Below are 17,646 nucleotides of genomic sequence, written 5' to 3' on the forward strand. Positions count from 1 at the left end.
AAATTTGCAGCTGGTCACCCGCCAACCCTATTCCCTACAGTATGATGGGTTTTTTTTAGGATAGCCCCTAACTAGGAGATTTTCGATTAAACAAGGGCATCATTCTGCACCTGCCTCCATCTCTGTGCAAGCCAATGTGGCACTGGCACATTACATGGCACAGGAGCAGTACACGTGATTTCCAAATAGGCCAAAGAAAGGGGTTTAAGCACTTTCAAGTGTTGTGCCAGTTCTACCACCATACAGCTACACAATCCCCACTAAATGCTATGTATACAGATCTGTAGCTGTATCTACACGTGTGTGAGTAACATACTCACCATAAAAGAACATACACATTCTGAAGGGCTTTCAAGAAGTGTTTTTCAAACAGAAAAAGCTAATGAATAAAATAACATTATGCCCATGTAAGACTGATGGCACTGGTTGTCCTACTGTAAAAAAGTAAAAAAAAACCCTGCTCTGTGATAGCCATTGCAAAGAAGGCTCAAGGAAAGTTAAGGCTGGTGGCACACACCCCTCCTGCTGGATAATACTGAGAGGGGTATAGCAGGACAAAAGACACAATGTAAGATCACGTTGCCCTCACCTCTTGGACGCTCTGGCCACACATCAGCTTTGCTAATCCTTGCATTACACATGGGACAAGCCTGTGTACAGTAATCTCTTAAGTAAAGTGACTTGCCCAGGGTTACAAAGCCACCAAATATCAGAGCTGGGCTCAGTCCCCGTGGTCTCTTGTCCCTTCTGCATCGTACTGTCCCCACCAACTTCTTCTCTGCTTGCTAGGACATTGGAAAAGCAAGAAGCCAAAAGCCTTCTGCAACTTGATATGAAGCCAAGTGCACATGGTGTTAAAAATAAATTATTGATTAAGGATTTTCTTCATTAGATACATTCATTAAGAGGTTGCAGAAGTTTTTTCAGGTCACAGCTTGCTTCCATAAAGACAAGGTCTGAGTCTTGCATGATATTCCTTCACACTCCTAGTACAAGTCAAGACATCAAAAAAATCTATGATGAAGATTCAAAGCTTCAAGGAGACAAGACTTCAGTCTTTCAAGACAAAGGAGCTCAGTGCTTAATGCAAGAATGATTTCATCTGTTGGAGAGGAGCAGAAAGACTGGGTGCAGCAACACCGACTATTCCCTTTGTCATTTTTTCCATCCATCTCCCAGCAACACCACCTCCCCAGTCAAAGCTAGCAAGTTTCTAACCTCAAATGATCTAGCACATATCATATGAGAAACATACATGCAGCTTAGAAGAGGAATAACTCATTTCACTGCAAGGAGCCTACACTCCTTTGTTCCTTTCTTTCACTTTATTTACTCTTTTACCTAAACAATAAACAAATAATAACAGAAACTGAACAGTACAGGAAAGGAGGGATGATTTCTGTGAAAGAGATGGAGTAAGCCAAGATGAATATGCAGAAAGCAGCCTTAAACCACCCTCGTGCCCCTCGGATTGTGACTATATTAGGAACCAGCAGACTCCCCATGGTTGGCTATGGCTTGTTCAGTAGCTTGGGGTGGAAGCTTAACAAAAAAGCACTATACCTCTCCTCCTCATTACCCCAAATTGCCTGTATGCTGCAGATGACAAGATATGACAGCACACAGCCCATCAGTGACACATCATTCCTGCACCTGACACACGATCTTTCAAGTCATTTTAGTCTTTTCCAAATCTGGTGTGTCAGTAGGACTCCTATAAACACAGCGGATGGTCCATTTTTCCCTGGGAACTGTCAGTAAATATTTGATGATCAACAACAAATTTAAAAGTAATTCAACAAAACAAACACAATCCATCATATTTTTGTTAAATCCAACTATGCTACCAACCTGTTAGGGCTGTGAGGACTTGTGATGCCCGTTACTAGTAGTTAAAAGATCAAAAATTGTGGGTTTTGTTCTAAAACACACAAAAAAAGTTGCAACATTTTGGCTTTCAGCTAAAAAAATCAGTACAATTTTCTTCCTTTTTGCCTTAATAAACTAAGATGTTGATTTTCATCTCCAGTGTCTTCTGTTGTCCTAGTACCAGCTCAGACACAACAAGGCTAAAACAGATTTCTGCCTCATCACTCTGTCCCACTTCTTCCTTTATCCCTAGAGGAAACACTGCTTATTTGATTATGATTCAGGCTTACAGTGTGGGTGCTAATTCTGACTCAAGTTCCTGCAACTTGGTTATATTAATATCTTACAGAAGTTTTCTTTATTAGAGATTTAAGATAACAATTTTCCTATTGCAGATTCAAACAAGAACTGATGTGAAAGTAATGCCTTCTATTTTATGATGTTGGCCCACAACATCAGAGGCAAATGGTGGTAGTATGATGTTACAAGTTAAACCTTCCTGCCAATATTCTGTTACCGTACAACAGATGGCAGAAGAAGGGCAGTCGGACAAAAGAACACTAAGTCCAATCATTAACCTGACGTACCAAGTCCCTTCACTAAACCCTTAGAGAAACTTGTCCCTTAGTGCCTTGTCCACACCTCTCTAAAGTACCTCCAGGTTTGGGAATGCCATCATTTCCCTGGAAAGGCCATCTCAATGCTTAACCACCCACTCCATGAAGAAATTCTTCCTAATATTCAATCTAAACTTCCTCTGGCACAATTTGAGACCATTAATGGCTAGAAATTCTTGTCTAATTTTAGCTAGACAAGTTGTATCTCAATTAATTTATCATCATCTCTTTTACCTTGATATATTCTTGCCCCGCTGTTAGCAATTCAAAATAGGTATCAGATAATCACTGCATTACCACGTACTTAGCTTTCCATTTTGACCACTCCTTCCATGCTGCACTATCTCCTTTTTTATACTCTATCTTACCCAAGGTAGCTGCCTTCACTTCCAAGTCCCTCCTGCCCTCTCCCTGTAATCAGTCTAGGTTCTCTTCCTCAGTTTTTTGAGGATGACCTTTGCCTCTGACCAACTTCCACAGCCAGATCCACCATTCATCTGTTAACATTTCCAGGCAAACAATTCTGCGCTTTTACAACACTCTCTACACTTGGAGGGACATTGTTGTTACTAACCACAGAGCTATGTCTTCAATCCTTTCCTGAAGACAGCTCTTTGCCATGATGCCTGACAACAGCTTGGGCTTCCCCATCATAAGGCTTCCAGCAGCTGTTTTGTGTTTGCGATTACAAGCTGGCTGGTGTGGAGACTCTCTTTTTGTCCCCTTCCTGTCTATGCCCAGCACAGTAAGGTCTTTTTCATGGTCAGATTGCTTTTGTGCTATCGTGCTATCACTCTACAAAGGAAGACATCACTTAAAACAGCCACAGAAATAGTTTTGGTGACAATTCCTCCTTCCCATCCGGTGAGCTCTCTAAGTTTTATTAAAGGGTGTCTTCCCCATGCTCTGGGGAGCTCTGAGGATTAGCTCATAGACCTCCCGTTGAAGCAAAATGCTATGCTGAGCAAAATAAACAGCCTGACTCTGAACAAAACAAAATGTCAGAGAAAGACTACCTGGCACAGAAAACACCATGACCATGCATTACCAGATATCTATGGCAGAATAATAACAACAAATAACCTAGTTATGATTTGTGGAAGCTGTCTGTTAACCAGTAACAAGAATGGCGTAAAATACTACAATTCCTGCCAGAATGGGATGGGAGAGCCCACAGCAGCCCATCACTATGCATCCCTGTGTGGGAATGCAGATCCTGTTTTCTTAGCATCAGAGATGAAGAAAATTTATGACACATTCACAGCTGGACAAATTAGAACCTCTGGGCAACACAAATATTTATTACTATAAAAGCATTAAATGGATAGAGCTCTTTCAGTGAAAGCTCATATGGAAACACAAGGTATTTCAGGTAAGTGCTACAAATGCCAAACAATGAAAGTCTTGTGCTCTAGGAAAGGTAGTCAATTCAGACACCTTGTTTTGGTCTGGCAATCGACGGTTGCTGGTTTAGAAGTGCATGTATTAGCTGCCTGTTAGGGAAGCAGTTAATAATTATTTTTTATTAAATGGTACAATATTAATACGCATGATGCACAACCTCAGTTAAAACTACATATATCCTCTGCATGTGCCTGAATTTAGACACCACTGGTTAATGTTCTAGGCTTTTACTAAGCCAAAAGTTACACTGGGTATTTATGTAACACTGGCTAGTTTTTAAGATGCATAATGTCAGATGTGCACTACAGCAAGACGCACAACCCAAATGCAGTTATACAAGACAAGTTACACACTAAGATAATGAAAATCAGCAGAATCCCTGCTGGTTCTTTTTTGCTCAAGAGTTTACTGCTTTGTGATATAATGCCTATGGGTAAGAAGAAACTTCATGAAATAACTACATCTGATGAGATGCTCAACTACTCTTTTCATATCATGTCATAGTTGATTATTATATGAAAATGATGAAAATAATGGATAGACCAGGGAATGAGACATGAATTAAGACAATCTGGAGTTGATGCAGATATCTAAGCGATTACTGAGGCTAGTGACATAAGTCAGCTAGGAATCTCCCTTATAAAAATAGATACATCTTTAGTTTTTTCGTGTTCTCATATATATTGGTGTTCATACATGTAAAAACCTCTTCAGCTATTTCACAAAATCCAGTCCCAAAATCATAGGCAAACCAAAGGGGCTGTACCACAGATGACATATGCTAGGCATCATCACCCACCTTGATGAAGTCTGAATCACCTCACCATAGCCCAAAATCCCCTGGAGATGATTCACGAGAGAATACCTACTGCTTTCTGCAAAGAGCTAGAAAACTCATCACATTTCAAAGCTGTGGTGAATCAGCAAGTGATCTGTCCAGGAAGAAACTGCCAAAGAAAAGTCTTCAGAAAAATAAAATAAAAAAAAGCCCTGGCAACTCCTTTCCCATCCTACCACTCTGCAAAACATTCTCATGGGTGTGTATATATGTGACAACGTATGTAGAGCAGGGAAAGAGTTAAAAGGTGCCCAGCTCTGACTGACATGTTGTAATTCTTTGACAGCTTTTTCACTGCACTGTTGTCTATTGATTAAATAATCTCTATCAGATATTAAGTCCCTTGTTATTGGCGCAGCCTATAAATTATTCAGAAGTTATATAAATTCTTATGGCGGGCATGAATTTTTAAACCCTAATTTGGAACGGGGCCAGGAACTCTTTATTTTTATTTGTATTTTTTCCTCATCTGCAAGAAAATGTGCATGAAATAGAATTCTTTTTCCAAAAAAGCGAGTTTAACTACAATCTGCTTGTTTGAGTGGAGATTCTGTCTGACTGATAAATAAGTTTGGACATGAAGAGATTGAGGCTTTCTGAAGTGGGGAAGAGAGGCAGGAAGAGTTAATGCCGTTTTGTTTGCTGCATGATATTTATGAGGGATGAAAGGTGTCCGAGCACCGCTGTGGTGGTGTGTAGCCATACGTGCTAAAGCACTGCAGCATCTCCTGGCAGGACACAAGAGATGGCAGAGAGCCGCCAGAGATCTTCCTCACAGGTTGGGCAGAGCTGAGACAACACTCACCACCTCACTGCTACAGGTCTGCCAGTGGCCATACACTCCGGGGTTTTACTTCTGAGAGCTCAACGGCCTTTCTTTTAATGCCCAAAGCTCAAATACACACAGAGTTATCTGCTGAGGCCTGAAAGAGAATTTTGGCAACTCAATATGGATGTGGAGTTCATCTCCTCTTTACCTTCACTCACGTCACAGAACTGCAGCACTCTGGGCCTGTTTCCTCCCAAGCCGTGGGAGCTACACAAACACACATTGCCAGTCAATGAGGAGAAAATACAGTCAGGTTTTCATGCAGAGTTGCTAAGGCCACATTGTGCAAGCTGTAGCACTAACCACCAACCCTACTGCTGTGCAGGTCCAGCTCCGTGCCTGGCTGGCATCGCTCTGCACTCTGAGGCACCACCTCCATATCCGCTCCCTTTGGCCCCTCCTCATCGCCAGGCCCACTGTGATGCACAGCCCCACACAAGCTGGCTCTGCTCCTAACACTGCCTGCCTTGCCCTCAGCCACACGTGCTTGGAGTTTGAGACAGGATTAAAACACTTCAGCAGCAGAAGAGACCAAAGTAGCTGGTTATGAATATTTCTCTTATTTATAATCACAGCCTAGATTAAACATAATCTTGTCTTCCAATCATGTTTTGTTTTCTTTCCCTGTATCCACAGCATCCAACACCCCACACCCAGATTACCAAGAAGTGTGCCTACCAAGAAAATGATTTTCAGCGCTAAGCCCTTTGAGCCACCCCAATGTCCTGAGCCTTCATTCTGCCTTTTTCAGTTCTCCCTATGGGTGGTTGAATGCCAAAGTTCTGTGCTGCTGGTAACAAAAGAAGAAGGAGAACCTTTTTCTTCTGTTTCTTGCATCCTCTGTCACCTCACAATTAGTTTTCAAGAAAAAAAGAACAGAATTGCAGGAAAACCTTGCAGAGAAGGACTGGCAGCATGAATGCCTCTGCAGACACCACCAGAGCTGTTAGTCTTTGACTCCTGCTGGCAGTCGGTCTTGTCTAAGCCAGAAATGTGAGCTGTGCACAGGGAGGAGGACATTTTAATTTTGTTATCTGGCTCGCTGGGAAGCACCTTCACCTCTGAAATCAGGAGGTGGCATGTTGTGTACATTGCAATGAGGCTTGGGCACCTGCCCAGAGCTAGCACTGTGCTGCTGAATGATGAAGGGGAACTGTTGTGCTTGGAAAAAGAGCTGATGAATGCATGGTGCATTTCAGAGTACAGGAGACGATGCCAAAACTCTGATGTCCACTCTCAAAGCACTCTCTCTGCTTAAAATGCTGAATAAGTTGGACACCAGAGAGATTAAAATAAATGTTCCCAGAAAATTAAAGAAGTGTAAAGATATAAAAATGCATGGAGACATAAATAAATGGATATATAAATATCTGTATGTACCTGTAAATAGAAATGTACAGGTATATATACTGTCACATTGATAGAAAGGGAATTGAGAAATGCAAGTACAAAAAAAGTAAAAGAAAAGGGGACAGAGCGGTGCAACGACATCTTTATTCTGTCTTATTCCCACTCTCTGCCAAAACTCCTATAATTTAAACTAAACAGATAATGAAATGAGATCAAACAGATAATGCCAGTCCTGTCAGTACTTCTTCAGAGTCAACTACAATACTTTGACACATCTGCTTTAGAAAGGGAAGGTCCTTCTCCTCTGGACTACATGATGGCACTTACACTGCCATGCCAACAGCTCCTTCAACAGTGGGACAATTTCTTTTATAAGACCAAAAAGACCAAAAGAAAAGTTGAGTTTACTGCATAAGATACAGGAAAAGTACATATCAGAGATTTAAAAATAAAACATAGAATTGCCTCCTAGAAAAGATCTGAGCCACTCATAAAGGATAGGTCTTTGCATGCTTCCCCTTATTTTTTTTGTCCAACAAGTCTGTTAGGAAGAACCTCTGGCTCATTTGGCAGGTCTGTTAATATTGTACGAACTCCTTCCTTCTTCAGTAAACAAAACACCATCTAGGGTTAATTCAGGATAGACCTTTACTATATACATAGAACAGTAAGAAAGAGGACTATCACCCAACTTCACGTGGTCTATGTGCAATGCAAAAATCGTATGACGTTTCCACTACAACACACATTAATGAATATGTCTAAACCTCAATTTTGTTGTCACTTTGCTTATTCCCTTAGTTTATTCACATTTCTATATGACCATGTCAATTTGGTTAGTCATAATTACTGGTGCACACTCAAATTCTGGTGGCTCATTTGATCATTCCCCATTAGGAATCAGCAAAAGAATTTCTTAAAGAACTCTGGGCTAACCTGATACCAGGCTGCCTTACCTCACTCTCTATCTTTAAAATGGGAAGGGTGATCCCCCTGACCATACTTCCGGGTTGCTTTGTCTGTTAACATTATCTGTTGGGAGAGAGGGAGGCACTGATTGCCTATAGCTACTTTTAAATTATCTGCTACTGTGGGGACCCAATCTTGCTTGAAGGTTGTCAGTGTGATCACACAGCAAATATAAGGATAGTCCAACCGTGTGCAATAATGCTATTTTAGCCAACATAATGTATATCTGGGATGGTGTATTGGTACACATACAGAGAGCTGCTGGGAGTGGCATTTTCCCCTGTGTACGTAGAACTGTAGTCCATAATCTAATGGTTAGGTATGACAACTCAAAATGCAGAATACAGAGTTCAAAGTCTTAGGGCTCATTACCATCTCCATCCCCCCAACCATCTTGATTTAAAAACAACAACAACAACAAAAATCAAATGGAAAAATATTAGTAGGTTAATACAGACATGCTAAGAAAGCCTTGTTATTATTTTTTAAAACTCATTTATAGTGTTAAACAAATTAAGGAAAAGGAATTTGATTCATGGATGCATTAGGAATCTACTCAACTAAAGCCCCTTTTCACAAATTAAATCATAAACCAAGAGTCAAACATGATTTGTGAAATTAACATTTATCGAGGAAACACTCCTCGGTGATGCATCGTGATTAGTCTTTGGCATCTGAAATATCACCCATAATTCACAAGCTTCTCTGAAACGATGCCACTATCGTTACTGTTGAAATGGCAGGCATGATGGAAAGGTGCTGCCACAATCAGAGAGCAATCCCTCTTTTGATGCTGGTGAGAACCAGAGGTCACTGTGCCTTATTTGGGAATGTACATGCATCCTCACTTCCCATCCCACACACATCTCAGCCTAACACTGGCACTCTTTTCCACTTCTTAGATTTATCCAAGGCTATGGCTGTTTCTAATTTTAAACAGGGAGGCTTGGCAGCAGTGCTGCATTATGCCCTTTCTTTAAAATAGTGACTAATAAAAAATGAATTACAATTAGGAGTCACTGGCAGTTTCACAGAATCAGTGTCTTTCAGCAGAGGGATTTGGTGCTTTTGTGGGTAGAGGCAGACAGCTCAGTCTTATAGAGCCAGGAGCTATGGCACAAAGATGACTTTGTGTGACTGACAAAGCCTGCTTTGGAGCCCAACGTATCTAGAAGCCAGGAACTCCAGATACAGGTTAAAGATATGGGATGCTTCCCTTTACAAGGTGATTTTTATCAGGAAGATAGCATATCTACCAAGAAATACAGTCATTTTTTGGAAGTCTTTGTGTAAGACTCTTCCCACTGCTCTGAGCACTAGATATTCATGGCTTGTAGCAAAATATGCCGCAAGCCTTTTGGGAGGGATGAAGGATTACTTAGCTCAGCTATTGCCTTTGCAGGTGTTCAGAGTAAGTAGAAAGCTTCAGTATCTTTATAATCCAACTCTTCACTTCAAGTCGTTGTCCCTCGTGTATTCCTACCTTGTTTTCACCAAGTATACCACACCTATCTGGAAAACATAAGCTGCAAGCTGGGTTTATGCTAGTGTCCATGTGTTTGTGTGCATGTACATCTGAATTATGGAACATTCAAGTAAACAAGAATATACCTTCTCTCTTACCTAAAAGAAAGCTGCTGGCTTGATTTTAGCTTCTCTTAAACCAGAATAAAGTGGTACATACTCTTACAAATGGTACCAATCCTTCTTTTTCAGGACTAAAGGAGAACATCCTGCCTGTAAAGCTTCGTGTGTACTAACTGTCTCCTGCAACTGAGCAGACTGCATCAGATCTGGGCCTCTGTTTTCAGCTGGGGCAAACCAGGCTTAATGGAGTCGTGACCATTTTTGCCATTGAGAACAGAGCACTCAGTATGCAGCTCAGAGAGCATCTGAGCCAGCCTACACCACATGCCTGCAAAGTGCACTCTGGCAACCCCACTTCACTGCCAATGGCAGGCTCTGCCCCACAGGAAGATGGGGAATCCAAAACAAATTACTGACTGCTCCACTAAGCAAACCTTCTGGCACAGAAGCCTCACTTCCTAGAAAAGGAATTCACTGGTCCAGTAGCAAGACTGGCTGAAAAGTCCATGAGGGATTGTTACTTTCATTCAAAATGCTTTCTTTGGGTAAACAGTTATTCCCTTCTTGCATGCTGACATTGTGAAGAGGTCACTGAAGGATGCTGGTTTTTAAAAATTGTTTAATTCTTTTAAACACTCTCTTCTACTTGCAATAACCTGCTAAAAAGATGAAAATAATATTGAGTTTCCTACTGGTTTGCCCTTTTCCATTTGGAGAGCATTGATTTTTTTTCCTGTTGTGCCAAGATTAATATGGCCTGTTTGTTTGACAACAGATTCAACATATCTAGTGCCCCGTCAAGCTAAAATGACTCTGTCTGTGGACAGCATCCCTGCCTGGCACTGCAATGATCTGAAAAAAGAAGGCTTTACTAGTTAACTGTCACTGCAAAATCATGAGGACATTTCAGTAGCCTTCAAAAACAAAAATTGTTGTTGATAGTATATTTAAAATATTGCTGGCAAGCACCAAGAGATCCAGTGAAAACTATTAGGCAAGGGAGATATCCAAATTATTCACTTAATAGTCTGTCATAGTTTTGATTGCAAATGTTTCCTGATAGTACAGATACAAATCTTTCTCCCCTCTTCCTGTTTGATAGAAAAGATTATTCTCTCTCTTCCATTTTAAGTAGAAAAAGAAACAGCATATAAGCAAAGTACAGAGAAGAAAATGAGAAAAGCCAGTAAAATAAAGATTGTTTCTTCCTCATTTAAATATCAGATATGGACACCAGTTAAGAGTGAAAATACACCATGCTCTGTTCTTGGAAACGCCAGCAAGGTCCAAAACCCCTCCTCTCCCTCCCATTCTTCCTCCTTCCCTTCCCCTTTCTCTGGCAAAAGCCAGTAATACCTACAAATATTTTTTATTTTCGTAAACGTCATGCAGCTTTAAAACATGGGGATGCTCTATCAACTTCAGGATGGCTATTTCCCGCTCCACCTGGAAAAAAAACAAACAACAAAAAGAAATACAGAAGATTAGAAGCTAGATATTAGAATGCATCATATATCATAACACATTTTCTTCCCATTTACCTATTTCCCACTCCTCTTCATATGCATAGGATTCTTCAACTTACAGCAATAATTAGCATTAAATAAAATATTTTTTTAAAAAATTATCTGGTCTTAGCACTCCCTGCAGTGGAGTGCAAAACTGGCAAAATTTCGAAGTTGAAAGAAGAGTCCCAAATCTATCAGTCAGTGTCAGGAGCTATAGGAGCATTTGAAGCTACTGCTGCCTCACTACCCAAACTCTGACATACTCTCAAAGTACAGAAGCTCCAAAATGGCACTGAGGCCTCTCCTGACCTCTCATATGCATGAGTGGCTACACTGCACTACGCACTGCATGCTCCATTGATATGAGAAAATTCGCATCCTGAAGAACTGGCACTGTATATATAGGGGAGAAGAAGAGTATTGTTATTTCGGAGCTGCAGAACTGAGGCACAGAAAGAGAAAAAAATAGAAGAGGAGACATAAGAAGTACAAAGTACAACAAGAAATTAAACCCAATTACTGGAGCTTTGGTGTTCAGATCCTTAAGCGTAAGACCTTGTTTTCTCTCAATTCCCAATCTGCCCAAGCACAGCTACTTCTAAGAGCGTGTCTTCAACACTGAGTTAATAAGTTGTGACTAAGTCTCTGTAATTAGCACAGGTCTTGTTCTTACCCAAAATTCCTATCATGACTGCAGCGTGGTTTTAACTTGAAATTACTAAGGGTATTCATTAGAGATGAAGTCAGAGCAGCTCCTCAGCTGCTAGCAAAATTGCTCAGTGCTGCTCAAAGCCAGACTGTGACTGCTCTGATTTGACCTAGGCTAACTTGCAGGGAGTTAACGTAGCACTGTGGAGATTGTAGATAACTGAAATAAACTCTGCAACAGCATGCAGTCTAAGCAACACAGAAATTTCCAGGAATCCAAAAAGCCAAGAAAATGCCCTAACGATGAAAACAAGAACAACTACATAGGGCTTTTTTTTTTCCAGTTCTTCAAATAAATGATTGTCTTGAAGTTGCTATCCTAACAATCCTAACATGAACAAACTACAAAAGCTTCCTTGAACATTTCCTCAGCAGGGCTCAGACAAATAATTAGGAACTTGTTTCAGTATAGCCTTAGTTCTTGATGTCATTTAATTTCCTGAGATATCATCCTCTACTAAACCAGAACACAAACAACTTTCTTTGCGTGCTAGTAAGATACTCAGCAGGAAATTAGAAAGTGCTAGTTTTCCAGCAATAAAAAGGGGAGGAGGATCTCCCAGCACACTGGCTATCACCCCAGATCTCTCTTCCTCAATACTTCCACACAAAGGCATCACACTTGGCTTTTCTTATGTATGGATGGAGAAAAGTGTGTTTTTTCATGTGTCAGTCTTATTCCTTCAAAGACACTCTGCAGACTCAAAAGAGAGACCCATTTCCACACTTGTGATCTCTGGAAACAGCTACTACAAGGAAATGAAGAAAAGTGTATAAGGAGGCTCTACTGGATTTGTGTACATGCACCAGCATGTAAACATATAAGTATACAGCATTTTCAGAAATAGTATGAATTCAGAGATACAGAGTATCTGATGTTGACAGCTCTGTAGGCATAACTGGCTCATGACCAGCACTCAGATGAAAGCCACTTATACAAACAGGAAGCAAGACGTGAGTAGATCTCAACTGAACAGCTACTCCACTGTGAAAAAATGGCAGGGGAGCTAGTTTATGTAATTTTTACCTTCTCTTCAAAAAAACTTGTTGCTCTTTTACCCTATGGGATACACTGACATTGCAGAGAGCTTGCTGAAGTTGGATTTGCTTCAAGGATGAGGAAGAACAAAACAGAAAAAGCGCTTCCTCTCACAATTCTGCAATAGTAATCAGACTCAGGCATTAGCATCATGCACCATAACTGCTAGAAGCTGAAGCTCTCACAGCACAGTTCTCTTTGGATGAGCAAGACCGGATAAGTCAAGAGGAACGCAACCACTGCACTAGCTATGGCTGTGGTCATTCAAACCGTTCTCCATCCTGATTCACTCTCAAAAAACCTCTTGGTGGGTGCTTTGGCAATGCACATTCAGACCAAGTAATGGATGGATAGCAGCATCCCGGCAGGGTCCTGCTTGGCTACTGTCCTAAAGCGAGAGATGAGGCAGTGATTTATGAGTACTGTTCAGAGAGGGAGATCCACTTACAGCACTGCATGGCCTGCGTTCAGTAAAAGAAAATCAGACAAGAAAGCAAGTATGTAGGTAACAGGCTACAAAGCTATTAAAAGGAAATAACCCAAGTTCCTTTACTTTCATCACTTTAAGTGTAAGAGCGTACAAGGTCCTACACATATTTTTAACTTCCTGGAAACAAAAGTCCCCAGAGGAAATACAGTTTCAAAGGTCTTGACTTCAAGCTCAGGTATGCAGAAAACATCCAGCTTGGCAGTGCTTGGCAGCACTGCTCCCTGCAATGTATTCAGTCATGTGCTGCGCTTCCTCAGCCAGCTTTCCAATCTACTACTTATTTTCTATCTGTAAACCAGGGATAAAACCAACCTACCCTTCAAAGTGGGACCTGTACAAGTCTTCAGTGAGAAGGAGCTTTATGAAGGAAAAGTGATTATACTTCTCACTGTCTGGGCCTACTGAATGTCACGGTTTTGGAATTTTTGCTATCGCTATTCCACATCGTAACATCATGCAAAGCACGTTAAGTAGATCAATCTATGCCCAGGACACTGACAAAACACTGGTGGCTGAACCAGTTCTTGCTTGAACAACAAGAGACTCCCAGGTCTCTGAACAGCCAAACTGATCTTCCTCAAAAATCTGACAGCAGTGCCCCGTCTCTTCTCTCTTCAAAGAAATATGAGGGTTCCCAAAAACCTGCAGCGGACCACCTTCCCAAGGCAACAACTGCAGCTTTTGTCTTTGGGTGGCCCTCTTGGTTCCTTTTCTCACAGAGAAGCCAGAAACTGTTAAATGCTGGATACGGACAGTAGATCTCACCAGCAACTTTACTGATGGCAGCAAAGGAGAGGTACCACCTTTCTACAAAAGCGAAGAGGCCTTATAAAGGAGGCGGCTTTGCCTTCTTCCCTAAAGCTCTGGCAGCTATTGCCTTGCCTGTTTTTGTGCACTCCTGTGCTTTCAGGCTGCACAGTGCTGTCCAGCTCAGAACTGGCAAGGACGGGAGAGCAAAGAAACCCTGCAGGGGTGTTTGCTTTAATGCAGAAGCAATTATCAGAAAGCAGGCCAAACTCAGAATAGCCTGTCTGGGGAGGCTCAGAGTCTGTGATAAACAGTATACATGGAGAAACATTTGCATAGTAGTTAAAAAAAAAGGAAAAAAAGTGGAGCCCTCTGCATCACACAGACACCAGGGCATGTGATGGGATCCCAGCAATAGTCTGGGCTGCCTCATATCAGAGCAGGTTATTGACTGTGCAGCACACCAATGCCTTGGAGCTAAAAGGAAAAGCAGTGAAAGTCTGTGCAGGGCAAATGGAGACACACTGCTAACTTGTAACTGTGCAGGTGCCAATTAGAGGCTTTAAAAATCTATGCAGGAGGCTGATTTGACAGGATGCTCCAGTGATTCAGCTAATGACGAAGAGCAACATGAGGGCAACGTGACCCTTAGAGGAATACTGCAAAGCTCCGCTTCCTCTCTGCCGCCTCTACTTCACCCTCCTTCTCTCCCAGAGGAATCTCTCTTGTTTAAACCCATCTCATCAGCACAGTTTCCACTGCTGACAAGTGCTCTGCTCCCTCGCCTTCCAAATCACAGACAGGCGGGGTGCAAATTCACCTACAAAGCAAGGAGAGCAGATGGAGGGAGCCACATGCGTCATCTTCATCACATATGTCTCAGTGATGAAGAAAGATTCCTTTCTTCTTGTATCCACATTCAAAAAGGTGTCCTGGCTGGTCAGGAGCAAGAAAGTCCTGTAGGCTGTATATTTGTTGTGAATTTTTCCTAATGAGCAAAACCAAAAGTACCAGATAGTAAAAAACCAATATCTTCCAGGTCTCTGGAAACTCTGCTTTTCTGGCATACCAGTTCATATCCTGTGAATAGACCTTAGAATCTTCCTACTTTTGCTAAAAATGACTTGCTTTGGTGATGACCGAAGTTTTCATGCTTTTCCATGATAGCAGAATAAAAAAAAAAGACTATTCTTGAGAGAACAGCATTAAAACAGAAGAAGTTTTATACAAGTAACTGTAAACCTAGCACGTCCTGTGTGGTCACTAATGTGCAGATATCATTCTTCCAAACTAACTTTAGTTATTACAATAATGTAAGCAATATCATGTTGGATTACTTGTATCTTTACTTCCAATGGAAACATAAACAGGTTAGAAGTGGAAAAGAACAGTTTTTAAATGATGAAACATTACAAGATCTTCCTCTGCAGCTCTGAATTTAATTGGTATCTCTCTTAGTGAAAGTAGCCTTTCATTACATTTATCCCAAACTTCTTCAGCAGGCCACTATAGAAGCAAATGGAGAACCACAAAAGTTGGCTACCTACAAGAGAGCATTTCCTGCTGCTATTCTAGCCATTAGCTTCAAATTTCTGAATATAGTGAGCCAGATTCGAAGTGTATTGAAGTCAACAAAAGGCATCAATTGACTTAAGTGGGTTTTGAATCAGACCTTCTAATGATCATTAAGTGGTATCTGGAAGAAATCTTCTATTACACAATTTTGACTAATTAAATGCTTTAACATGAATTCAGGTTTTCTGCTAAGTACTAGTAATTACGAGAAGATTCTATAAAAAGTGGATAAATGAGGAGGGGAAACTAGATTTAGATATACATAGAATCAGGCAGCTAAACAAAGCTGTACAAAATACAACAAACAGACAAAATTACTGGAAAGCTGAGCAATTCTTCATTTTATTGAAAGCTCTATTATGGGCTCATTCTATCACAATTTTTGTTTGCATGTGTGTTTCTCAAAGTTATTTCCCCATAAATGAAAATGAAAATAGGTATGTGTTAGAAACAAGTGAGTTGCATATTTGATGTTCAAATTTGCATGTGCAAACTTTTATACCATGAATCTTTGGTAGGGAACTCATTTTCCACAAACTGCTGCTATAATAGAATGTCAGTTTCCACTTGTCTTTATTGAAACAAGTATTTTTCCATAGTCTCTTTAAAATTGCATTGCAGGAGCTGCAGTGAATTTCAAAATCTGGCATAACATCTGAGAGTATGAAACCAGCTGATGTGTCATGGTGAGAATCCGCACCATGTCCCTTCTGCTGGCTTCACTGTACCTCCACAACAGGCAAGGCCACCTGGCCTAGCTTGTTGATTACAAGGCCCTGAAGAAGCAGGGTCTGGAGGCCAGTGGTTATCTAATCACAGAAAATCCCTCTCAAGATCTTCATGGTTTAACTCAGCAGTTACCACCTGCAGCATTTCTCAGCACTCTGCCATAGGCTACCGACTACATACAGCCATTAAACTTATCCCCAGCGTATGCTTCTTTAAGAAGCATCAGGGTTTCATGCGAGGGACACTGATGGGAGCTGACAAGGAGTGGATTTATTCATTCAGCACTTGAGATTATCTGCTGCCCGGTAATACACAGCTAGCAAGTGAGTGACGTGCAAGGCTCTGCCAGCAGTCAGCAGAATCAGCCCTTTTACACCGCAAGGCAAAGAGCCTCCCTGTGCCTCCCGTCGCCTTGCTGAGTGCCTCACCCTGGCTGCCAGCACCAAGCAGCACAGGGGACTGAACACAAACCAACAGCCTCTCCGCAGGGGAAAGGACCTGATACTTTATTTGCCTTTCCCCCCCCCTCCCTTATCTTGGTTTTTAATTTTGATGTGTGCTGTGCTTGCTTTTACCCAAAGCAGAATGCTTGCACAGCTGTTTTTTTTTCATCTGGGAAAAAAACCAAAACGATTCACGTACAGCCCAGTTTGTTATGAGAAACCCATTACTCCAAATCAGCAACCACAGCCAAGCCTTTCCGAAGAATGCCAGCTGCTGCTCCAAAGCTGTCCCTGCCACCCTAACTCTGCAGTGCTCACCCCAACTTAGAAACTAGAGCCTGGTCCCCACAAGCAGTGTTGTAGGCAGTATGCCCCTCAAGCTCTTCTCCTGAAGGACCAATAAACATACACCTGTGATACAGGTCTCATGAACAATCATTTTTTTCTTTTGGATCTTCTCAAGACATATATATTATAGAACACAAAAACAGCCTAAGAACGTGGTGCTGCTCATAACACATCTTTCCCCCAAAAGAACATACTGCTATTCATTCCAAATGCCCTGGGGGAACTACACTCAGCTACAGGAAAACAACCACTACACTCAGAGAAGAAACAAGTTGCAAAATTGAGGAATATGGATAGTTCAACCTCAAACTGCACAAGTGCAAAGCACCAAACACAGAGCTGAGAGGGCGGAATACAGACCTTACAAATTTAATACGGCAGCACCAGAGACAATGCTGGAATGTCTGAGCCAGAGATGGTAGAGGAAGCAGAAGTTGCTGAATCCCATTAAGGGAATATGGGCAAGCACAAGAGTTGGTATAGCACAGCACAGCATAATGTGCTGCCAAGAATACAGTGCAGAGCTTCTGAAAGCATCGGTTGAGGCTTGTGATAAGAGAGAGGGGCTCCCAGGAGCACAAAGAGTATCCAGGAAA

The 17,646-nt window shown here is 41.5% G+C and overlaps 1 protein-coding gene across 1 annotated transcript in view; it reads right to left on the reverse strand.

Moving 5' to 3' along the window:
* BRSK2 (BR serine/threonine kinase 2) overlaps nucleotides 1-17,646 on the reverse strand; it is a 299,120-nt gene that overhangs the window by 93,588 nt on the left and 187,886 nt on the right. The window contains 1 exon segment of the mRNA XM_085224331.1: nucleotides 10,824-10,909. Coding sequence (XP_085080457.1) covers nucleotides 10,824-10,909 — 86 coding nt within the window.

Source organism: Meleagris gallopavo, chromosome 5 (genome assembly GCF_905368555.1).
Source record: "Meleagris gallopavo chromosome 5, MGAL_WU_HG_1.1, whole genome shotgun sequence".
NCBI lineage: Eukaryota > Metazoa > Chordata > Aves > Galliformes > Phasianidae > Meleagris > Meleagris gallopavo.